Source organism: Notothenia rossii (assembly GCF_949606895.1).
Source record: "Notothenia rossii genome assembly, chromosome: 12".
Taxonomy (NCBI): domain Eukaryota; kingdom Metazoa; phylum Chordata; class Actinopteri; order Perciformes; family Nototheniidae; genus Notothenia; species Notothenia rossii.
This window is the reverse complement of record NC_136911.1, coordinates 2081055-2107593: the sequence shown is the minus strand read 5'-3', so window position 1 is coordinate 2107593 and position 26539 is coordinate 2081055. Positions and strand designations below refer to the sequence as shown.

General features: G+C 42.2%; 1 protein-coding gene across 2 annotated transcripts; it reads right to left on the bottom strand.

Moving 5' to 3' along the window:
• Positions 1-6848: 6848 nt before the first annotated feature.
• Positions 6849-25500, bottom strand: LOC307025929 (cysteine-rich secretory protein LCCL domain-containing 1-like). 2 transcript variants are annotated; one of them, XM_079660928.1, is made up of 14 exons: positions 25288-25500; positions 23872-24184; positions 16928-17046; positions 14783-14915; positions 14475-14590; positions 13962-14062; positions 13564-13752; positions 11907-12034; positions 11647-11777; positions 11509-11552; positions 11342-11414; positions 11182-11257; positions 10957-11090; positions 6849-7789 (listed from the first exon to the last, which is right to left on the bottom strand). In XM_079660928.1, exons 2-14 carry the CDS (start codon positions 24127-24129, stop codon positions 7738-7740), a joined length of 1554 nt encoding a protein of 517 aa, XP_079517054.1. In that variant the 5' UTR covers positions 24130-24184; positions 25288-25500; the 3' UTR covers positions 6849-7737. The 2 variants fall into 2 exon arrangements, with proteins under 2 accessions (XP_079517054.1, XP_079517055.1); XM_079660929.1 differs by lacking the exons at positions 23872-24184; positions 25288-25500 and adding an exon at positions 17664-17729.
• Between the last annotated feature and the right edge of the window lie 1039 nt (positions 25501-26539).

Genomic DNA, 26539 nt, shown 5'->3' with positions numbered 1-26539 from the left:
ACCCCAAATAAAAGAACCCAATAAAAAGAGTTGTGTCAAGTGTCCTTCTTGAGTTGCCGTCTGGAGTTCTCCAATATGGCGGACCATCTCGCACATGCGCAGTACAGATCGGGCAGGGGGACGGATCGGGTAGTGACCAGGTAGTGACAGGCCTACCTGCCTGTCAGCCTTCGATCTGTGTGTTGGAGGAAGGGCTCTGTAAGGAAGTCTGAAGGAAGGGGCAGATTTTTTCCAGTTGTGTATTTTCAAATTCTAGCGCACTCGAGCTGGTTTCTCCTAAATTACCTACCTCACCTTTAAAGTCACAAGATAGCATCATGTTTTGGACTCATTTTCTCCTCTATTCTAAATATATATTTCTGTTTTTTGCAAGACTTGATAGGGTCTTTGTGACAGTTGCTGGATTTAAGATTGAGAGAGTTTAAGGGGTGTTGCTGCTGATGGTGAAGTGCCAGTCTTTTGAAGCTCTGAGGAAGTTAAATTCCTTGGTAAACATTTTTTATGATGTTTTTCTCACCTGACATGCATCTAGCAGGTCTCATGCTAAAGGCTAGCACAGGAAGGTTGAAGATGCTAAATGTCAAGAGGGTGAAGTTGGGGGTCTTGATCTCACGCTGCCCCCCTGCAGCTCTGTGATTAAACATTAACACATGCTGCTGATCTCCTGCTTAGCATGACTAACATGTCCGCCCTGTAGAGGGCAATATTGTCTTCTGGGTCAGGGGAGCACTCTCAGAGGGCTCTTTAAATGTCCTCGTGTTTCTACTGTATGCTAATTTGATTTCTAAACGTATTCAATTAAAGTGATGACTGAGCAACAGGAGGTTTATGTTGCTGCAGAGAAACTCACACATGGATTTCACACGGATTGCATTCCCCTAAAAAATACTTATAATAATACAAATAATAATCTTTATTTGTATACCTTTCATACAATAAGTGCAGTTCAAAGTGACATTTCACAGAAAATTGATATCACACAGAATACAGTAATAGACATGAAAACAAACAAAAAATAGCATAGAGTAGACATAAAAAACATACATTAAGATAAAAGGATGAAATTATGCATTGAATGGAGGATAGTGTAAATTCAACACACAACCAGGTGACAGGTCAATCAGGTGACAGGTTAAAATGCATCGCAGTGCATTGAGAAAGTGCAGCAGAGAGCAGCAGCTTGCTTCCTAAAAGGCTAAATCGTACAAATGTGTTTTGAGTTTTTCTAAAAGACTTCCACCGAGCTGTCTTATGACATGCATCTCATTTAATATGCAACAAATGATGAGGTGCAGATGCATGATTTGCAGAAGGTGGCGGTCCCTCAGCTCAGTTTGAACACAGTGTGTATGATCAGATCCGCAGAGGGTCAACTGAGAGCTGCTGGTTATTGGCCTCCTTATTTCATCTGACAGATTTAATATAAAACAGGTGACGCTTGTGCTTCCCTCAATGGCCCCGGCTTGTGGGCCCTTCTTCTGGATTGGCAGGAGCACATGACTCCAGGTCGGGACAAAGCCACTCTTTTACCTCCGCTTCACAACGGCCCGTGTGTGAGCATGGAAAAGGAGTGGAAATCAAACCTGCTCTGTAAATACAGCAAAGGTCAGCGATGACGTCAGAGTGCGGGGACAGCCTCCTCCGTGATTCTGCGGCACATCTCTGGCGCCTGATTGGTCGCAGCTCTTTATATGTTGCACTCTTTGCCCCCTGCCCATGATCCCAACATAAACACACTGTCGCAGAGTCTGTTTACTGTACCATGTGTTGCGGGGAGAAACTTGTCTGCTGACTCGCACAGAAAGTTGAAAACAAACTTATTCTGGGATTCCGTTTGATGCAGTCTACTATTTTCATTTTTCATGCAGAGCTCTTCTCCCACTCCCCCTGGAGGCCTCGAACGCTCCCACTTCCCTCTGCTGCTGTTATGACTGACTGCAGAGGAGCGTGTGTGTCAGTGTGTGCTCACATGGACCTTCATGGCCTCGTTGTTCAGGCGTGACCCTCAGCTGCTTGTTGTCCTGCCAGGCGACTTCATTCTCCTCCTCAACATTTATTTTCCTTTCCTCTGCAAACAAGTGTTGGTTTTACACGCAGGTCGTCTGATTGCGCCTTAGATTCGCAGCACTCTTTGAAACTGGAGCCACTTCCTCTGTTATCCATGGCTTTGTGTGCGAGCAGTGATGCCACATTCACTGTGGCTTTGTTATTAGTGTTAGTATGAATGCATCTGGAGGGGAAACAGGAAACCTCAGCCCATTAAATGTGCTCTGAGTGCAAAGTGAAACGCTGATAAGTTATACAGAGATAACTGGATTAAGCCCCCCCGATGGGGATTGATATACAAAACGAACTCTCTATTTAACAAATGTTAAAAAGGTCAAAAGCGCCCATGCCAGGAAACGATGCACAATTAAGTCTGAATATAAATTGCTCGGTTCAATTTTCTCACTTTTACGTTATTTCTTATAACAACAGTTCAATCCTGCGTATGTTTGCATTGTTCCCTATTTACTGCGTTCAGCAATATTGATTATATTCTTTATTTTCCTTTTGCTTTGTCCAGGTGCAAGCCAATGTTATTGCGCAGTAAGTCCAACCAGAAGTGCATAAACGTATAACTCTAATAGATTTTTCTTAACAGGATTCATTTCTTGAGTTCTCGCGCAGCACGGAGCACTTTCTATGTGCGCCAAAGTTGAAAATACACAATAAAAACAAACACTGGCAGTCTTCAAATGTGCTCCAGGTATTAACACTTGTTGCAGAGCAAATACGAATTGGTTTGTGAAAGTGTCCAGATGATGAGGGCTTTATTTATTCTGAGGGGCAGCTCTGCAGCAGCCTGGGAGGCAGCCAGACGTCCAGTCAGCACAGCGTCCCTCTGAAGGTTTCTACATGTGGCGCACATCTGCATCCAGCGCTTAAAACCGCCTCGCTGACACCCGTTTAGACAGAAACAAATGTCAGTGTCTTATGTGTGCAAGTTGTTGACGATAAATCATCTGATGTTCAGCTTTTTTTCCCCCTTCCTTGGTAATAAAGCGTACGAAAATCTGGCTGTGGTCCTGCCTGTCAGTGGAAGTAAGATGAATGTGTGTTCATCAGGAAGGAGGGAGACAGTGAGAGACAGTGTTCATTTGAAGATGCACATCGTTGTGTAGTGCATAATCTGTGGGGAGTAACTTCACCAGATGTTCTCAAATTAGGTTTTCTACTCCCACTTGTGACAGAAACAATCTTGTAGGAGTGAAATCTATCAACAAAGCAGCCTCATGTATTTGTGTTGGACTGAAGAAAAGAGGGAGTATGTGATCTGTTAAAACCTCCTGCAATTAACCCGTAACAAACTGGCTCCTAGTTTGTAACCATATATGGCAAAAATGTTGCTCAATGTAAGGCTCACATTACAGATTATACCGTTACCTTTCATGTGATGCTAACCTTTAGTTTGACAGTATGAGGTCACACTGCTCACACCTCAGTGAAACAGTCTAAAAAGGGAACGGTGTAACCCATTTCTTTACATCTTGAAAGGTTTTCTACCACCCTTTTTTCCATGCTTCACATTGGCAAAAGACTTTTACACATAAACCAGACTGTCAGTCGCCTTGATTGATTTTAAAGCTGAATTTCTTCCAGTAGATTTCCCAAGCTGAACGGCGTTAATTTGACTGCATGTTGAAAGATTTTGTTGGGTGGGTTGGTCACAGGAGAGCCAGTTGCTAATGAACGGTTATTGTAAATCAAATGTCTAAGATTTGTCAGAGGTTTGTTTTATAAGCACAGAGGCCTAAAATAACTCGATAATTCTATGAGTCACCTCACCACTCAGGAAAAACTGATTTCTCTACTCCATCTTTGCAAAAACACATTCACAGTGTGGCAATGTGATATTTTTGGAGCACGAGGGGAAAAAACCCCACTCCCTGTCATATTTAATATTTTGTTCATCTGCCAAAGTAAAGGTTTGACAAGAAGGAACGCAGTCTTTAGCAATGAAAGGTCCCTGCTACCCAGACGCATTGCACATAAGCAGACAGGTGAACAAAAAACAATTAAATCTAAATATACAGCACATGCAGATTCACATTCAAACGCTGTCTGCTCCCCCGTCCTCTCCTCAGGTGTGTATGCTCTCTTTGACACAGTCTGATGCCATGCAGCGCCACATTTAGCTCTGCAGCCGAGCAGAGCACAGTGAGGAGGTTATTAATGGCCTTCCTTATTTTAAACGACAGTCTGAAAACACGGGTGGCACCATGCAGACCCTGCGAGCTGCGAGCATCTTTCTTCCCATCTGTCTTCCCGCCACTCCGTCTCCTCGGACCTAATGGACCCGTGTCGCTTTGCTGCGAATGCAACCTCCTCTGTCTGGTGGATCGCATGTGAAGGCAACCAACGAAAGACGTGAGGCACATTAAATATTAAGTCATGAAGAATTGTTTGACAGTGTCCAAAACTTGTAGAAAGTCATAGCCTACTACATATATACGGCGCTAGTGTTAGTGAAGCCACCAGACACAATAGGAGGGAAAGAAGTAAATGCTGAGGAAGACATTTTTAGGAGACAAAATGGTATCAATTAACTTTCATTAAGTTAAAACACGCTTTGAAAGGGTTACATTGTAAGACACAGCCCTAACCCTAAAGCACAACCTGGTTTATCGTCCATTTTACTTTAACCCATAAGTAACACAATTAGCATCAGGCTTAACTGAAGAAGACTTGACACTGGAGATTGAGACCATGAACTCACAAGGAAATTGTAAACTAAGGTAAAAGATCAAGTGAGAAGATGTCTCATCTCTTCACTATCCTCCTCATCTTCTTGCCTTTCATTTTCCGGAGCCCGTGAACGCCACCCATCGCCACATCCTGCTGTGAGTTTTGACGCCTGTCTGATGTATGTTCGCCTCTCTTTTCTCTCACAGGACCGAGCTGCACATGGGCGGCCTATCACTCACTCTGCAGACCCTTCTCTCTCACAGCTCGGCCAATCACGAGAGATCCGGTTTACTTCAAAGGGGAGGGAACAGAAATGAGTGCCCACTCGAATGTGTGAGCATGCACACTGATTCATACATGATTTAGCAACTTAACTAAAGGTATAAGTTGTCAACCTCATGCACACTCACACACAGATGTCTGTCTTTTCTGAAGTTTCCATTGCAAGTACATTTACCTAAGCTAATACGTGTTCTGCTTTTACTTGAGAAAGCTTTTGAATGCTTCTACTTCTACTTGCATTTGTGTTTTTACTCGAGTTAAAGGTCTAAATACTTCCTCCACCGACCAATAAGTAGTTGTCCATGTGGTGCAACGGGGTCAGTGTGCATGTAGAATGTACTGTCCCTCATGTGCAGTTAAACCTGCCAATGCAGAAACATTTAAGTGATCACTATTCCCCTCATGATCACCAATGAAACCTAGAGAATAACTCAAGGAGGATATATTGTGTCACCGGGACAGACACTGCGTACTTAACCCATCATTTAAGATTGACTAGCCCTCATCTGGGGAATAACACGGACTGGCAGCCTGAGTCTGGACCTCTTGCCGCCTGCAGACATCTTAACAGGCCGGATATGGAGATGGTGGAGCCATTACTGAACGGTCATTTCGCTCCATTGCTGCTCAGAAGCAAATGAGGAGTGACGACTCGGCTCCCTGGTGACGGACTTTTCAAATCAAACGCTTCCGCTCTCCATGGTTTGAATGAATATGGATATTGGGCAGGAGGAAGGGGGGGGGGGGGGGACACGACACTTTGGGAGTGCATCTTCTTCCTCAAATGGAGCAATGGATCTGGAAGTCTGATACATTTCCAGATTGATGCTTTAATGTGAAAGCAGATGAAATATTCGAGAATAGGATTATGGAGCCCTAACAGATTGAGAGATGGACAGCAGGAAATCCAATACGAACAAACGTTTGAAGGACAAATTCGAACATTTTAACGCTACTTTTTTGCATTTGATGGTTTGCATGACTATAAAGCAGGTCCTTGAAGAAAAGTGTTTATTTATTGTGATAAAGCCTAATAGATGTTTAGTTTTAAAAGCGAGACAAATTGCAGAAGGTAGGTATTGGGCAGTAGGAAAGGGGGGGACATCCTTTGAGACTTAGCGGATGCTTCTTCTTCCTCAATGGATCTGGAAGTCTGGGGATTGGGCTCAGTCTTCATCCACAGAACGAACCCCTTCAGTGACTCCCCGAGGTACTTTGATCTTTGGCTCTGCGCGCTTATCCACCGGTTTATAGCTGATGTGAAATGAGTCATTTCAAATGGGGTTTTAGAGCAGATTGATGCTTTAATATGAGAGCTCTGAACCATATCAGATGAAGTGTTCAAGGACCATTGACAGCCTTCTGGTGATGCGGCTCCCTCCTTTCAGAGTGCCAATATTCAATCATTTTTAGATATGTCATGTATGAGTAGCTTTTTCACATTTAGACTCTAAAGAGAGCATTTCCTGTCAAAGCAGAAAGCCATCCCAGATTTCTCTTTGACGGCGGTTGAGGTGAATTGAGTCTGACGCAGCGCGGTGTTTGAGGTCGGGATAAATCAGCACAAGTAAACACAAGTTGTGATCGTGTTACTCACATGAAATATTCGAGAATAGGAATAAGGAGCACCGCCCTAACGCCGCAACCGCCAGATTTACAGCAGGAAATCCAACACTAACAAAAGTTTGAAGGAGAGATTTGACAATTTGAAAGCTACATTTGATGGTAAGCGAGTTTCGAGAAGCAGTGACTCTGACGCAGGTCCTTGAAGGAAAGGGTTTAGTTTGAAAAGCAGTTGAAGTTATGTTAATAGCACAAACATATGTCTTCAAGAGAAGTGAGGTGGCTGTAATATTTTATTGCAAAATTGACTTTTCCCAACATCTTGGAGGTAGGAAAATATGTAAAATGCACAGACTAAAAAACAATGAATTGCCCATTAAAGCAGGAAACAATATGAACAATTATACCGATTAAAACTCACCATTACCCGACACTGTACTGTATGTGATACAACTGTTGCTTCTGCTTACTTTTGTTAAATACAAATGAATAGATATGACTTGAAAACATTCTTTGGAAATAGAGTGACTCCCCGACCTGCAGGGAGTTTAAACTAAACCACATTATCTGTAAAACAAACAAATCCCAACACACTGGCAATCACAAAACACATAGCAGCATCCTTTATAAATCCTGTTGATATAAAGTATTATCATATAAAAATAAATGCATAACAATTTGTTCGCCAGTTAAAAAAGTACAAAATATGACAACAAACCCCCCCGGAGCATCAGTAAAAATGTGCCAGACTTAATAAAATAATAATGTCATTCCTCTTTAAGTGCCTTTATAAAGTTATATCGTATTATTTTCTATAATCACACACAGCTGTTTGTTAAAATGGCAAGGAAATGGCACAAACACAAACACGTGTGAAACTATTTACAAGTCTGTACAGCGAGATATTTACAGGTAAAAGTGTTTCCTGCTGGAGAGGACCATTTGAAAACTCAACGCAGGGGACAGATGTGTGTGTTTTTGTGTGTGTGTGTGTCAAGTTTCCTTCGCTAGATTTACGCTGTCATGGTAACGACCTCCGACCCCTGGTGTGAAGCAGAGCCAGAAAACATTTCAGTCGTTGTGTTTTGACAACAGGGCTTGATTGGCGCCTTTTCAACGGCACAAGTGCGCTTTCTGTTTTTGTGAAGCCGCTCTCTGGGGTTCTCAAATCACGGCGAACACCCGGAAAGCTTTTCCTCCGGGGGGGTTTTGGAGGCTGGGGAAGAAGAGGAGAGAGAAGGAGAAAGAGAAGGAGAAGGAGTGAGTGTGTGTCCGATACACAGGTGGGAAGTAGTGGAGTACAAATACTTTGTTACTGTACTTAAGTATATTTCTCTGGTATCAGTACTTTACTCCACTACTTATTTTTCTGATGACCTTTTACTTCTTACATGTTGAACTCAAATACCTGTACTTTCTACTTCTTACATGTTGAACTCAAATACCTGTACTTTCTACTTCTTACATGTTGAACCCAAATACCTGTACTTTCTACTTCTTACATGTTGAACTCAAATACCTGTACTTTCTACTTCTTACATGTTGAACCCAAATACCTGTACTTTCTACTTCTTACATGTTGAACTCAAATACCTGTACTTTCTACTTCTTACATGTTGAACTCAAATACCTGTACTTTCTACTTCTTACATGTTGAACTCAAATACCTGTACTTTCTACTTCTTACATGTTGAACTCAAATACCTGTACTTTCTACTTCTTACATGTTGAACTCAAATACCTGAACTTTCTACTTCTTACATGTTGAACACAAATACCTGTACTTTCTACTTCTTACATGTTGAAGCCAAATACCTGTACTTTCTACTTCTTACATGTGGAACACAAATACCTGTACTTTCTACTTCTTACATGTTGAACACAAATACCTGTACTTTCTACTTCTTACATGTTGAACACAAATACCTGTACTTTCTACTTCTTACATGTTGAAGCCAAATACCTGTACTTTCTACTTCTTACATGTTGAACTCAAATACCTGTACTTTCTACTTCTTACATGTTGAACACAAATACCTGTACTTTCTACTTCTTACATGTGGAACACAAATACCTGTACTTTCTACTTCTTACATGTTGAAGCCAAATACCTGTACTTTCTACTTCTTACATGTGGAACACAAATACCTGTACTTTCTACTTCTTACATGTTGAACACAAATACCTGTACTTTCTACTTCTTACATGTTGAAGCCAAATACCTGTACTTTCTACTTCTTACATGTTGAACTCAAATACCTGTACTTTCTACTTCTTACATGTTGAAGCCAAATACCTGTACTTTCTACTTCTTACATGTGGAACACAAATACCTGTACTTTCTACTTCTTACATGTTGAACACAAATACCTGTACTTTCTACTTCTTACATGTTGAAGCCAAATACCTGTACTTTCTACTTCTTACATGTTGAACTCAAATACCTGTACTTTCTACTTCTTACATGTTGAAGCCAAATACCTGTACTTTCTACTTCTTACATGTGGAACACAAATACCTGTACTTTCTACTTCTTACATGTTGAACACAAATACCTGTACTTTCTACTTCTTACATGTTGAAGCCAAATACCTGTACTTTCTACTTCTTACATGTTGAACTCAAATACCTGTACTTTCTACTTCTTACATGTTGAAGCCAAATACCTGTACTTTCTACTTCTTACATGTGGAACACAAATACCTGTACTTTCTACTTCTTACATGTTGAACACAAATACCTGTACTTTCTACTTCTTACATGTTGAACACAAATACCTGTACTTTCTACTTCTTACATGTTGAAGCCAAATACCTGTACTTTCTACTTCTTACATGTTGAACTCAAATACCTGTACTTTCTACTTCTCTCATTTCCCAAACAGGCTGGTTCCTTTAGTCTGAATGTGTGTTTGGTGGCGTGATCATTATTATTTAGAGTCATTGCGTGCCTATTGATTTGAACACGATCCGTGTATTCATCATTTCCTGGTCTTCTCTAAAGAAGAGGGACCAATGGAAACGTTGTCATGTTGCCGTTGTTCACCATGGAAACATTCATTAGCTAACAATGACTTTATTGTTCTATTAATATAAAGGGAGGTCAGGTACTCTTTAAAACAGCTGCTAGTTATGGGTACTTTTTACTGAAGTACATTTCAAAGTTCTTTGCTTTGACTTGAGTAAAGAAGTTTAGTCAGTACTTCTACTTTCACCAGAGTATTTTAAAACACGAGTATCTGTACTTCTACTTGAGGAAAGGATGTGTGTGCTTTTGCCATCTCTGCCGATACCAAACATGTCCGGGCGTTTGCAGAGAGACGAGGATGACATCCACACACAAACAGAAAGACTTCAGGTTTCTAGGGAAAACGTCATTGTGACACGGGGATGACAGATAGGACACACACAGATAGAGGTCACGACTCCCCGAGAGAACAGATAAACCTCCCGTCTTTCCACACACACAGGGGACCTTCATGTGTTAATCCAACAGAGACAGACATGTTGTGAAGTTGAAGGGGACAGATAAATGATGAGCAGATACTAACAGACATCAGGCCTCTCAGCGAGTGACAGAGACAAATGTGGAGAGGGAGGATAGCCGCAGAATAATTGAGAGTGTGTCCTCTAAACAGGGCATGTTATCGACCAAAACAATGCAAAGTATGTGCAGTTTAATGTCTCACAGCACGACAGCAGCATGTGGGTCACTGAAGCTTTAAAGCGAGGCTGGTACGGACCTGTAACCTTAATACTGCCGTACAGCACACTTCATTCGAATTAGCAAAGTCTTTCCAAGGCAAGCACAAGCTCCCTTCTTTGTTAAAAATTCATATGTTGTTCCCTCTCAGCCACCAAGGACTCATTATGTAGGAAGTTAGTGACAAACTTCTTTTATTGATGATCAGGAAACAAATTTAAGGATTATTTATTTATGTCTCTTCATTTCCTTGATGTAGAAAAGATGCATGAGCTCCGAGTGAGGTAAATGTTTTTCACATGTATTTGAATGGGGTAGATATTTCATTGCTTGGCTTACGCTTTTTAACATTAGAATAGCGACCTTATAATCCAATACTGTCTCCTGAGTTAACAGAGGAAGACATGCAAGGATACCAACATAGCAAATAGCAAAGATATTCCTCTATGCCGACGATACTCAGCTTTATTTCAAATCCTCCCATTTCCTACTTCCTTTAGTGTCCCGTTGTCGTTCAATAATACTGTGTGTCTCTAAAGGAGGATGTGTTCCATATATTATATCGTTTTAAAACCTCACAAAGCTTAGCCCTTCTTGTTCACACCCGTAACATCTTACTGTAAAGCATCACCTTGGTCACCATAGCCTCAGTGATGAAAAGGTGTATTCTGGATCCCTTACCTCTCTGAAGAAATGCCATTTTGATGTGAGGCGATGTAATTTTTCCGCTTATCCACCGGCATCACGTCGACGTAACCCCCGAGATCGTTCCGGAGGACTCCAGCGTGGACCGCTGCTCGGCAAATACTGGACTTCTACAGAAGAAGAAGAAGAGGAAATAAGTATATAACAGAAATGTCTCTAAAATCATGGGAATATTAATGATTTTTGAAGATAGGGACTTACATCAGAGTATATTCTGGAGCCGATTACTCTGGATATGTGAGGGTTTTCCTCTAAACAGTTCCTCGGGCAGTATAACCTAAAAGTAGAACAGTTAATAGTTAATGAACTTGTTAATGAGAATGGAGGAATAAAGGTTCGAGGCAGATTTAGAGCTTCATACCTCGGACAGTGTTTTGCAGGTTTCTGGTACGAACACATCGGTGCGACTGTGGTTTCACATGTGATGGCTTTGACTAAGAAAAGATGTCGCAGCAGATCATATAATGAGTTATTACACACAAATGTGACATATCTATAATTACAGTGTCTCATTATAGTCAGACTAACCTGCTACTCTGGAAACGGTGAAGGAATTGGCACTGAGATACTTCCTGTCAAGAGAGAACACAACACTGACATGAGGCTCCGTTCATCGTGAGTATATTTCACCAAATACCATCAGTGTGTGTTTCTAACGAGTCTCACCCGAGAGACTGGACTCCGTTCTTGTTGGATTTGATGAAAAAGTCCTTCCTGCCTTGTCTTGTCACATCCACCCATCCCCCGTCATTATCTATGACTCCTGCATGTAGACCGGCTCTGCACACGCTGGATTGCTGCAAGTGGAATCATTTTATTGACGATATCATTTGCATTAAAGGCGATGTGCAGTGACAGATGTGAGCGATGGCTCAGGGACACTTTGACAGGACACACCGATGCTAATTAGCTTAATATCGACTCACCATTTCATAGTAAACTGTCCCAACTACTTTCCCTGGAGCATCAAGGCACCCGGCTGGACACTCGTATCTGTTACATGGCGTTCCTTTACACTGATCTCGAAGCTTGGTGTCACAGGTCATGAGTTGAGCTGAAAAACACAATATAAAGCCTTTTTTCATTCCCCCTGCAGGAACCAACATGCAGGAATGTCTCGTTTCTAAAAGCCACAGTTGAATGACACCCAGTGATTGTTGTGATGCTTCAAGAAACCAGAGAGAAGAATTCCTGCGACAGGGTTCAGGGTGGTCAGCGTTTCTGGAGGAAGCGTCTCAGCTTACAACCAGAGCCTGTTTCTGAGCGGAGAGGAAGCCATTTAAAAACCGCACGGAGCGCCTCTCACCCCTCTCCGTCGGCCAAAAGCAAACACACACTCTGGAGATCATGCTAAAACCAGGGGTGGGAAGTAGTGCAGTACAAATACTTAGTTACTGTACTTAAGTACATTCTTCTGGTATCAGTACTTTACTGCACTACTTATTTTTCTGACGACTTTTTACTTTGACTTCTTACATTTTGAACACAAATACCTGTACTTTCTACTTCTCACATGTTGAACTCAAATACTTGTACTTTCTACTTCTTACATGTTGAACTCAAATACCTGTACTTTCTACTTCTTACATGTTGAACTCAAATACTTGTACTTTCTACTTCTTACATGTTGAACTCAAATACCTGTACTTTCTACTTCTTACATGTTGAACACAAATACCTGTACTTTCTACTTCTTACATGTTGAACTCAAATACTTGTACTTTCTACTTCTTACATGTTGAACTCAAATACCTGTACTTTCTACTTCTTACATGTTGAACTCAAATACCTGTACTTTCTACTTCTTACATGTTGAACTCAAATACCTGTACTTTCTACTTCTTACATGTTGAACTCAAATACCTGTACTTTCTACTTCTTACATGTTGAACTCAAATACTTGTACTTTCTACTTCTTACATGTTGAACTCAAATACCTGTACTTTCTACTTCTTACATGTTGAACTCAAATACCTGTACTTTCTACTTCTTACATGTTGAACTCAAATACCTGTACTTTCTACTTCTCTCATTTTCCAAACAGGCTGGTTCCTTTAGTCTGAATGTGTGTTTAGTGGCGTGATCATTATTATTTAGAGTCATTGCGTGCCTATTGATTTTAACACGATCCGTGTATCCATCATTTCCTGGTCTTCTCTAAAGAAGAGGGACCAATGGAAACGTTGTCATGTTGCCGTTGGTCACCATGGAAACATTCATTAGCTAACAATGACATTATTGTTCTATTAATATAAAGGGAGGTCAGGTACTCTTTAAAACAGCTGCTAGTTATGGGTACTTTTTACTGAAGTACTTTTCAAAGTTCTTTACTTTGACTTGAGTAAAGAAGTTTAGTCAGTACTTCTACTTTCACCAGAGTATTTTTAAACACGAGTATCTGTACTTCTTGCAGAGAGTGACTTGCAATGTTAAGTAGTAATGCTACAGAACATCAATATTCCCGGTTGAAGTATATTTTTTTGCTTTGTGTTTTACCACAAAAACATCTCACCTCCCAACCAGGTCCCACAGCCCCCATTTTAAGAAACCAGACCCAGAATAAACAGTTAAATGGCAGCTTACACATCTGCTGTGTGTTGACCACCTCGTTCCTCCGCAGGTCCTCTGTGGGGGGGACCGGGGCGGGGAAATTTGGGAGGGGGTCCGGTTTGGGGGCCCTGGGTCGAGGTTTCTGTGGAGAACGAGGGGGGGTCTCCGGCTCGATGAAGTTGTTTTCTTCCGTTTCCTCTTGTGCGCCGTTGGAGCTGTAATCTACAGGAAGAGTCACAGAGGCAGGGGACAGTTAGTACACACACACACACACACACACACACACACACACACACACACACACACACACACACACACACACACACACACACACACACACACACACACACACACACACACACACACACACACACACACACACACACACACACACACACACACACACACACACACACACACACACACGGTACCTTTGTAGCACAGGTTTTCCTTGCAGCCTCCTCCATAGCTGGGAGGACAGGCGGAGCAGGGGGTCCCATGTTTGTATGGAGAGTGCCCCCACCAGTTTCCCCTTTTCAGATCACATGACAAGCAAGGATTAATGAACAGAAGACATACTACTAGTCGATTGAAGCAATACATTCCTTAATTTGTCATCTGTTGACCGAGAAAGCTGCAAGAAATCTGTTCTTTCTTCATGAAGCACCGTCATTTAATGTGACAGTGATTTATTTTATTGCAAGGATACTTAAGCTTTGATTTCTCATCTCTGACTCTTGGTAGCCAGGGGCGGATGCAATGCATTCTGGTACATAAAGTAGAGGCACTTTCTTAATGGCAGTATAGCACACTGAGGAATTTCACTTTCACATTTCTTTCAAATCGCCTTTGTGATTGACAATTTAGCAGCAAATGATGATGAGTTCTTCAGCCTGTCTATCAGTCATGCAGCCATGGAGGAACATCAAAATACATCTTCTTACTTTGGTGAATAGTTGCAGACGAGATAGACGGCTTTGGCCCAGATCTGTCCCCAAACATTCATGTTGTAACACGTGTTGATGGCACAGCCGATCCGACTGCTGGTGGCCCAGACCAGCTGCAAAACAGAGAAGAACAACTGATCATTAGCTCTTAAAGGTCTCCTACTATACTCTCTTTCATCAATATATCACAGGTCTCAGATATATACAGAGCCTGTCTCTGATTGGCTAGAAAAAGAAAAGACATCAAAAATTGGATTTTGCACAATAGGTGACCTGTAAACAGAGGATGGTACGATCCGAGCTACCTGAGTGTAGTGAGTGCACACAGGGCCGGAGCATCTGAAGGGGCAGTAGGGGTCGCACTCCTGAGGGTAGGGGAAGGAGTAATCCTTCACCTCATCGTACCAGGCCTGCAGGTGGAAGGTGGGGGGGCGATGCCTGGAGATATGTGGAGAAACACTTCTGATTAGAGTGTTAAAAAACATTATACTGTCTTTTGTCTTCCCCCGTCCAGACACTGGAGCTTAAAGAGTCTTCTCTTAGTCATGTTGTATGGCTTTGTAGTTTGTACTTTGTTTTGCATTCATTATTCTCATTCATTTACACTGTCCTTGCGGTCAGGTTGCATACATTTCTATTCATTTCGTGTCTCCTTGAAGTCATTTTGGGTTGTTGAATTACCTAGCGTCTCTTTTTAAGAACCTACTGTACACACACGATACCCATTTAGCTTCTTAGTGCAAAACAGAGCAACTCTTGGAAAAGATTAATGTGAATTGTAATCAACTATTTACAAAAACACTATAAAAATGTTCTTCAAAATGTGTACACAGAATACAAGGCATGTTATACCTTCAAAATATGGCAGGGTGACTCTAAAAATATGAAAATATGAATGAATGTACAGTACACTCATGCTACCATCTTGCAATTAGCCCCCGTTGTTAATGTACACATGTCTGCTGGCAGCCAAACAGCTCCTCTGAATAAATTGCAGGAACAAAGCTGTGACTCTGATCCGGCTCCAGGTGCCGCTTGTTAATCTGATTAGACCGGAGCACACATCTCGAGTGTGAGGAGGAGATGGGATTAGATGTGGAACAAGAGACGCTCACAAGAAGCTCTGCTGTGTTCAGAGGCTCTGTGGGGAGCGAGTGAACACATGAACACACACATGAACACACACATCAACACACATGAACACACATGAACACACACATGACACATGAACACACACATGAACACACACATGAACACACATGAACACACACATGAACACACATGAACACACACATGAACACACATGAACACACATGAACACATGGCAAATATGAAGCAGATTTATATTAATATGTACTCTGTATGAACATGTTAGTGTTGGTTGTTGTTACTGTTAATATATGCAAACAATAGGCTACATACATGCTGATCCTATCCATGTACAATACAGTCATTCCTACACCAGACACACCAAACACATTTGCTGACTTAGAATATGTGTTGTTCATGTTTAACTATCTTTGCTTTTAAATTAGTGTTTTTAAATGACATTTTATTTTTCAATGTTCTTAATGTCTTTCATTTTTGTAAAACACTTTGAATGGCCTTGTGTTGAAAGGTGCTATATAAATAAACTCTCCTTGCCTTATAAGAGCCTAACTGTTCTCAGCGAGGCTGTTTTTACCCCCAAACTTTGATGAAATATACTGTTGATAATAGTTACCTGCTTGTTGGGACATATTAAGGTCTTTAAAATGTGTTTAGTGTGTTTAGATGTCTGTCCATGGACCTATATTGTGTCCGTATCCAGGAACAGAAGTTTATGTTAATGCATGCAAACTAGATTCCTAGATCGAACACACACATCCCAAGGTTACAAACACACATATTGTTGTGGGGGAAACTTCTGAAGCAATTGGAAACAGGACTGGAGCTTTGATGGCAAACACTGATGGCTTTATTTTTAGTTACGGCCGGGGAATTGACAAGACAGGTGGTGTGTCACGAGTTAACAAACCAATTCTGAAGAACTCTTTCTGCAGCTCGAGGTTTTAACTAGTTCAGAGTGTAATAATCGACATTTTTCATCAGCGAGACGAAAACAATTATGGACCCTGAATCTAACTAGGGCTCTCGTCCATAGGAAAGAATGGGCGCCCAGGGAACCTTCGTCCCTGAACAGTAAACTACCTCATGGCGGCTTGTGCTCGGTCAACAACAATGCGCCCAAGCTCCTCCCCCTTAAGAGAGATAGCAGCAATACCCAAGGCCGTAGACCTATGCCGTGGGAAAGGAGACAGTGAGAAGAGAAAATGATGAACTGTGTCGAAGGTTGAATACCTAAGCAAATTATTCCCTAACACATGCTGACTTCAAAGATCCTAAATGTTCTCAGAAAGCCAGTTTTTAGCCCCAACCGTTGATGAAATATACTGTTAATCACAGGTTACCTTCCCCAGTGAGCTCCCAGGTTCTGTCCGATCTGCGGCAGGAGACTCGCGGGTCCGTGTTCCCACAGACAGGTCTCAGCCCACTCCTCCGCTGTACGCTCCAACTCTGTGTCCCACAACTGAAACATAGAGGATATATACATATCTGTGTTGAGAAGAAACATAAGTGTCAGCAGGAGTACAGACTTCTTTGGGGTGGAAACCATGCTTCTCTTTTTCAACACAGAAGACAAACAGAACAGCCAACAAGAAGTAATAAAGAAAAAGCATAGCATGACAGGATACTTAATGACATACATAGTCATAGTGGGAAAGAACATATAAAAATAGAATATAGAATACAAATAAATCAATATGAACACACAATATGAAGCTTCTTTCTGCCTTATAGTTGCTAAGAAAGGGAAAGAGCGGCTTGTATTGATCATAAAGGACCTGGTCTGCAGATAATTCACTGCTAACAGCTGTCAGTGATGTGAGGAGACTTCCAAACACATGAGAAAAGGATTACATATCATATTTCATGATAAGTAATAGAGCTGCTATGGCTAAGTAAGTGTACTAATCTGTAAACGGCAGTGTGTTGATGTGCCGCCGCCGCTGCTGCTGCTGCTGTATAAAAGCTTTTTCACTCCTCACTGCAGCTCAGCTGATTTTCACCAGATGGGTTTTCCCGTAGGATGGGTGGGTGTTATTCAAAAAATGCAAAAAGCTGTGTTTTTTTCTTAAGTAATACCTTCCATATGTCTCTGGTGAGATGTCTGGGTGCACGCTTTCGTTTCACTTCTCTCCGAGTTGCCCTCTCAGTGAGGTTTGGCTCTGGTTGGACACTCAGGGATCATATTCCCGTTCTGGGGTTTTCTGGGAATGCAAAGACTGTCCTTCCTCCCTGCTGACCTACATTCTACCATTAACAAAAAAGTTAGAATAACACCAGCTGTAATCCCTCTGAAGGACACTGTGTGTTGCTTTAATTGCACACCTTCACTTTCACCTTCAGTGTGGGATAACAGCTTTTCTACGGGAATGAGTTTACGCGTGTGTGTGTGTGTGTGTGTGTGTGTGTGTGTGTGTGTGTGTGTGTGTGTGTGTGTGTGTGTGTGTGTGTGTGTGTGTGTTGTGTGTGTGTGTGTGTGTGTGTGTGTGTGTGTGTGTGTGTGTGTGTGTGTGTGTGTGTGTGTGTGTGTGTGTGTGTGTGGAGGTGTCAGGAGTTTGCACATTTCACACATCGAGCCCTGGAAGTCATAGCTTACCCTGAGTGAAATCTCATCCAATAACAGACACTAAAATAACTCCCCTCACAGAAACCACTGCTGTTCTCTGCATTACTCCCGAAACACACACCTACCCAACAACAGGATGTCTGGCAAATTAACTCTTGACTCTCTTTCTGGGAATCCGGCGAGCTGTTGAAAGCATATATTTGTTTAAATCAACAACGCCAAGGTAATATTGCCTGTGTCTTCTCCGTGATTGCAATGTCAGATTTCGACACAAAGCCTTGCAGAAATGTTACATAAGTGGCGTGTAGAATAAATAAACAGCTGGAGGTGTGGAGTATATTTTTCATTTGGCTGTACACGTGCAAAGTGGAGTTACAGAAACCTTTTCAGCACTCGCCTGGGGTCTGTCTTGCACGACGAGGCCAAATGATGACTGACAGACCGGGGGCTAAAACAGGAAGGAGAATTTGTTTACCTGAAACTCTGTCGCTGCTCAGAAGTTACCTCTGTTGGCCATGGGCTGCAAATAAATGCCAGTAACTGTCGTCTAGTTATCTCTCCTTGCTACTACAATGCAGAATCACTGAAGGGATTTAAGGCCATCAGACGTGGAAAGAAGCACAAAGGAGCTGTTCAATTACAACCTTCAGTTCCATCTACGTCATTTCCCCGCTCGATTTTCTCGACAAGTGGCCTCCGAGCACGAAGAATAATCAATGTTTTCACTGATAAACAGAGTGAAACACATTGTGGTAACTGTAGGAGGATCTGCAGACCACAGCACATCGGGGTTATCCACCGCTAATGAATGGTTATGGGTCTGAGAACGTTTATCTGTGGCTACAAAATACCGATAAATACACGCAGCACTCAAACTCATTCCCTGGTCCTGAACCCCGCAGAGGAAGCAGCTCGGAAAGTGTCGAGCGGCACATATTTCTCAGCTGTTGAATCTGGTGCAGGCGGCTTGTCAAGCTGGTCTTGTTTGCACTGTTATCCCAGCAGGGGGGGCCTCATAACCCAGCGATCCCCCCCCCCCCCCCCCAAATCCACCCTGACCGCACTTCTGCTCAGGGCCCGTAAAGAAAAACACCTCCTCTGTTAAAGTTTTTTAACACAGTGCACGCAGCATTGTGTATTTCACTTAACACCTCATTTGCAGCCAGGTTTTTTTTTCTGTTCCTTGCAGGTTGCATTCCTACGAGTACAGATGTCTACTTCGTTTGGGTTTCCCGCTCATAATCAACGGTGCATGTAGAGAAGCACTAAAAAAAAAAAGCAAAGGGGAAGATATGGGAAGTGGATGGACTGAAGGCCGAGAATAAGATGAGAAACCTGGCTGAGGATCGAGGAGACGGTGAGGAAAAAGTTAGAAAAGTGATCAAAAAATCAATTCTATTCCGTCACAACTACTGTCATTCCATAGAGATTTCCATTCAGCACATTCCTGCCAACATCAACTCACATCAGAGGTCATGTGGTCGACTATTGTCTGAATTCTGTCAACTAGAAACCTCCATTATCTCTCATTACCATGTTATACCGGGAACATAGTTTCACCACAACAGCATGGCCAATTATTCCCAGCTCACACAGGAAGCTGTTCCACTTAACGGGCACCATAAGGTTTGAATATAAGGTTTAAATATCAGATGTACACAGGTGAACGGCTGGGTCCGGGGGCATTAAGCGTTTATAGATATCGCTGGAATTTGCTAATTTGATCTACATGTGTTTTGCATCGCTGCAACATTTTACAACCATGTTCCCTGAAGTGTTTCCTGGAAGGTGCTTACTGCGGGTCGTTCTTTATAAAATGCATTTAGAGCAGGAGCTGTGTTTACATTCTGAGCATTGTGGGCTCTGGACTCCCACAAGGAGACGCCTTGTTGCCCGTGCTGTTTGTGATATTCGTGGACAGGATACAGAGTGCAGCTTTGTGACGTTACGGTGGCATCTTTGCTATTTCGGGACCGTCCTTTTGGCTTCGATGGAGCGCGACCTCGGATGTGGAACTACAGTATTTGGGAGGACCTACTTCTGCGCGTTACGTCTAGAGAAGCAGTCGAGGTGTGTTGGATGCCTCTTGGGAACTTTTTCTGTGCGTCACAAGCTGACCAGAATTGAGAAAAGTCAAGAAACACGAGCTCCGAGGTAATCTAGAAAACATTTCTGGGATTTAAGACGTTTGGACAGCTCTTCAGAGTCTTTCCCCCGCAGGACTTTGTATTTAATAATCTAAATGTTTATCTTTAAGGAGAAAGTGACAGCTCACCCCAAAATCAAAACCACATATTTTCCCTCTTACCTGTTTAAAAATCTAGATATCTGCCATAGAGATGTCCGCCTTTTCTCATATGTAATGAAACCAGATTGCAATGTGGCTTTCCCCGAAATCCTGACCCAGTTAATCGAGTTAATCCAAGAGTGTTTATCTTTCCAAAAGCACTGCAACTTCCACCAAAACAATCCAGATCGATACACATCACTGCAGGTAAGAGGGAAAATATGTTCTTTTATTTCGGAGTCTTCTACGTTGAAGTACTGCTAATCCACATTACCATGATTAAACATCTTGGCAAAGTGACTTCAGGGCTTATTTATTAGTCTGAGACCTTAATTATTGTCTGATTGGACAGCCACATTATCCAACGGTAAATTAAAATGCCCGGCGCTTGCAGCACGACTCCGACTCGTCAGCAGAAAACTGTCGATAAAGCTTTATCTCAAAGCGCTGACGTCACCCGCCGCCTCGGCACGGCCAAGTCAAACATCAAGGCGAGGGGGGGGGGGGGGGGGGGCTTTCTACCAGGAGCCTTCAAACACTGACACCTGTCTGTTTATACCTGAGGGTCAACATGTGACCACCACAGAGCTGCATTGAAGCTGTGGATCGCTGCAGAGTGTGAAAGCTTATCCAGGGAATTCTTTGGGCCTCTGTGTTGGAAAATGACAGAATGGGAACGGAGCCATGGGGATAAGAGGGAGGGAGGGAGGGAGGGAGGGGAAGGAAACCGAAGAAGAGCAGGAGGAAGAGGAGGAGGATTTGAATTGATGTTATCTCTGAGTCGCTCTGATGATTGCCACGGAGGGTCAGCCGGGTTATGCTTTAATACAAAGGTGGACAATAAAAGGGCTGATTGGCAAAGGCTGTGTGTGTGTGTGTGTGTGTGTGTGTGTGTGTGTGTGTGTGTGTGTGTGTGTGTGTGTGTGTGTGTGTGTGTGTGTGTGTGTGTGTGTGTGTGTGTGTGTGTGTGGCCTAGCATTACTATACTTGTGGGGACCTACATCTGTTTACACAGTCACGTGTGGGGACTCGCTTCCCTTATGGGGACAAATTGGAAGTCCCCATGAGGGGAATCATTAATTTTAGGGTGAAGACTTGGTAAGGTTTAGGGTTAGGGTAAGTCTCCAAGAAATGCATGTAAGTCAATGTAATGTCCCCTGAAGTAATGTATACATGGTATGTGTGTGTGTGTGTGTGTGTGTGTGTGTGTGTGTGTGTGTGTGTGTCTGTGTCTGTGTCTGTGTGTGTGTGTGTGTGTGTGTGTGTGTGTGTGTGTGTGTGTGTGTGTGTGTGTGTGTGTGTGTGTGTGTGTGTGTGTGTGTGTGTGTGTGTGTGTGTGTGTGTGTGTGTGTGGTGCATGTCTCTGCAGTCTTCCAGTACAGTGACTCTGTGAGGGGTTTGAAAGGTGACAGCAGTTCAACAGAAAGACTAAAAGAAAGGAAAATCTGAGAAATATGGAGCACCCTTTCAAAATAAAGAGCTGAAAAAACACTTTACAAGCCACCTTAACAGGATATTTCAGTAAAGCTGCAAGAAGATGACAACTTCCACTGTTTCCACACCTCCTCCTCCTCCTCCTCTTCTTTCCAAATGTTTTAACACTTTTTAACAGAAACATCCCTCCATCTGTCTCTTATGCGCATCTCCTCATTTTAACACCTCTATTTGTATTTACCTGCTGTATTCCTCTCTAGATTTCTCTCTCTTTCTCTCACCTCACGTCCTCTTGTTGCATGCCTTTTCCATATTTCACCCCTGGGTGCCCCTGCAGCTAAAAAAAAGAAAAGAAAACCCAGCCAAATGTAACAGGAGACAGTAGAAAAGAGATGCTGGCTCAGCAGTTCTCCACCAGAGAGTGTTTCTCAACCAGAAGCTGGCCAGGCAGACTGCGTACACACACGTACACACACGTACACACACACACACACACACACACACATACACACACACACACACACACACACACACACACACACACACACACACACACACACACACACACACACACACACACACACACACACACACACACACACACACACACACACAAGTTCAACCTCTCAATTATACAATTACACAGTCCAGCAATCGACCCCCAGCAGGAACTGTTTATTTGCCTTTGCTGTGGAATAATACTGCGTTTTGTTTCTGCAGCTTTTTAAGTGGAGATGAAAGGATGATAAAAGCTCATTACTTTCTGCACACTGTATTGATTCTTAACCTCCAAAGTACTGTTGCTGGAAATGCACTGTGGCGGTTAAGCAAAGTATTTTAAGTTTGGAAAAGCTCCAGATCTTTAAAGCACTTTGGGTCAGGCACACACACTCAGAAGGTGTGTGTGTGTGTGTGTGTGTGTGTGTGTGTGTGTGTGTGTGTGTGTGTGTGTGTGTGTGTGTGTGTGTGTGTGTGTGTGTGTGTGTGTGCGTGTGTTTAGTGGGGGGTAGACAGCTGGTAAAAACAAGCCCCGGTGCCGTGCTCTGATGCTAATTGCACTTTGGAAAGTGATCTGGCGCTGTACACACACGTTATGGCCAAAGGATAAAGTCAAACAAATGTCTTAGCGTGAGTTTAAAAAAAACGCAGCACTAATGTGATCATTGGCAACTCGGTGGGATTCTTTTGTTCGGGCAAAACAACCAAAGTCACATGGGGTGTGTGTGTGTGGGGAGGGGCTCATGTGTGAAGGTGCTTAGATGTTGGCATGCTGCTTGTGTGTGAGCCAGGAGGAACGAGTGCCAGCCGGTCTGGTGACTGGGTCAGGCCGCTAAGCTATATGATCCACAAGTGTGCAAGACTTTTAGGGAGTTCAGGACGGGGTCGAAGCGTTCAATATACACACTGCATGAGGGGAAAAAAAGCCACGAAATTCTCAGTTGACTAACACTGATACGACAAGTTGAAAAATGTGAGTTTTTTACACAAAGAATCCTCCAAAAGCAACTATTGAAATCCTGTGTTTTCCAGATATGTGCATGCTACTTGGATACAAGTAAATCCGACAGAGAAATTTCTTGGAAGTGAGTCAGCTGGAAACAACGACAAAATCTAAGTTGACCAAGAAGGAAACTACCTATAGGTGGAGAATCGATGGAGAGAAAGCATCCCTAAAATCGATCCAATAGTCCATGTTTTAAGGAGGGGAGTTTAGAACGGTTTCAAAACGTTCAATTTATAAACGGCAAGTGGTAAAAATGCACTAGGGCTGTCCTGGAATACAGACATTTAGTCCACAAACACTCAAATAAGTTTTACAGATTCTCCATTAAATAAACGCGAGTCCCTCTTCAAAAAAGAGTACCACTTTGAATCATGTTTTCAAGAGATGTGCTTCTTGGAAATAATATTCAGCCAGAAAAAAGTAAAAAATCTGAGTTCCCTATAAGACCAATTAGACGAGCTAAAGAGCCACGCCCCTCCTCCCTCCGTGCACCTACCATGTACTCCATGTTGGAAGAGGGGGGGTACACCTGGCCTCGGAGCTTGTTGTGCAGATCCAGGATCAGCTGAGCGTCGCTGTCCGTGATGGCCCTCTTTCCCCTCTGCTTGGCCTCCCAAAAGTCCCCCTCCTCGTCCAGGTACTTGTCCAGAATCGGTGCCCAGCCCGTGGAGTTGGGCAGCATCAGCATGGAGGAGGCGGTGTGCAAAAGTAAGAGCAGGGAGACGCCCCCCCTCAGAGGAGAAACATGCCTCATACTGCAGGAAGAAGTGATGGTGGATGTGGCGAGAAGAGGAGAGGGTCTTCTTGGTCTACAGTGTGAGAGAAAAGCAGGAGAAAGTGAAGATTGCAGCAGATGTTCGGGATCAAATTAGCTAAAAAACATCGGTCATTATTCATCTTGGCTCGCAGAAACTTGGTTTGTGCGACAGGTGACTTCGTGGAGTTCACGTTGGAAAAACTGGGATACTGGGAAGAACTAGTATGCATTAGATACATCTCTATTAGATTTGACAACTAATATATAACTATTATAACCAGCTTTATTGCCATATGCACAATAGCTAGAGCTAATACAGTACAGTGCAACGTACGATATACCTAAGGCATACACTGTAAATAAATAAAAAGAGTGCAAGAGAATGGTGCAATAAATGCAATATAAGTTAACTAGAAAACAGAAACTTGGTTTGTGCAACAGGTGACTTCGTGGAGTTCACTGTTCAAAACTGGGATACTGGGAATAACTAGTGGGCATTAGATACATCTCTACTGTTTAACTTTCATGGAGATTTTACAACAAATACACAACTATTATAACAACTTTTCTTCTTTCTTTGGTCAATAAGATTCTCAAATGTAAAGATACACCAGCCTTATTTTCATATGCATAACAGCTACAGCTTCAATATATAATAAAAAAAGAAATAAAAAGAAACAAAACAGTGAAGAAAGATGCATATAAAAATAGCGCAAGAGAATGTTGCAAGGGAGACAATGGTGCAAATGAAATGAGAAGAACTAAACAAAATGTAAAAATAGAGAAAGATAAAATAAAAAATGAATGTTAAATTAAATACTGTACAGGACGAATATATAATGTGAAATAAGCACATTGTAAACATGTCTTAATGCGGCAGAAACTGATCTTGCCATGCAAATATAAACTCTAAAGCAATAAAACAACATGTTAAGACTTTATATAAAAATAAATAAATACTGCATCTCAGTGATGAACAGCAGCAGGATGGAGCTAATGCCTCCGCTTCACATATCCTCAGTTAAAGTTCTGTTTGCATGCTGCTGTGTGACAGGATCTGGAACAAAGTGCCAACACCCAATGGAGAACGTGAAGAACAGAAAAGCATATTGAAACAGAAAAGTCGAGGTCTGATTTAATGTGGAAATAATGTACCTTTGAATGGATTGGAATGCAGCCCGCTTCTGGAGATCCTGACAGAGATCTGGCTGTGAGGAAACTTCAGAAAGAAGAAGAAGTAAAAGCAGTTTTCCGTCAGAGAGGTGCAGCTGAGACAGAGGAACGTGGTCTTTCACTCCGTTTGAATACAAAAGACTCAGAGTGCCTCTTCCTTCTTTCGGATACTTGCACCAAAGTCGCTAAAGCATCACTTCTGCACATTTATCCTCATTTTGGCCCCGCCCTCTGGCCACGCCCCCTTCAAAAGCATGAACACGGCCCACTTTGCGCGTGCATGCTCGTGCGTGTGTGTGGCACAAGCAGGGATTTTTTCCCCCCGATGTTGAACATGTAGAAAAGCCACAGAAAGTCTCCGGCCACACACACATTATGTAATGTCCCTGCAGAGGTTTCATGGAGGACTTATTGTTTATGATCAGTGGTGGAGGAGCAATTACGTCCTTTTAGTTGAGTAACAGTACTAATACTGCACTGTACAAATACTCTTACAAGGATAATATTGAACATAAAATGTGAAGTTAAGTAAAAGTGTTTAAGAGACAGTTTAAAGGGAAACGTCAACAGTTTAATAGAAATGAAAAAGAAATGTAGCTTTGTGAAGCTTTGCATTCAAAAATAAGTTGTATGTTAAATTATCCTAATTTCAGCTTTAGTTACATTTACTGTTTTTATTTTTTAAAGAGTTTTCAATGTTTTGAATGCAAACATACTAAAGCTTACAGAGTACTTTGTTACATGTTAACATAGTGAAGGCCTTCAATGTGTCTCTAATATCTCAAGTTTAGACATAAATAGTTTCTATCAACCCTCAAATCATTTCAGCTCTACTTTAATATTCTGTTGCCTAGTTTATTCTGAATCAAAACATCATATTTTACAAGTTCTGTCAATGTTTTTGGGTGCAAAGATCTTCACTAAAGCTGATAAATGTAGTTGAGTAAAGAGTCAAATGCTTCACTCAGAAAAAGTGTGTGTAGAATAGAAAATATTCAAGTTGAATCAGTCCATTACTGTAGGTCATCAATGTGTCTTTATGCTCTTGAGTACACTAACACTGATTTGATATTTATATCTTAATAAGATGTAGGCCTATGTATGAATGGTTTATCTTCTCAGTTAAGCACCTGCTCTTTAACGTCGCCTGTTGCTCCTTTACCTAGTTACGGGTTTATGTACAAAATAAAAAGTAAAGCAGACCCTGTGAGGGGCCGGAGTCTAACTGTTCACA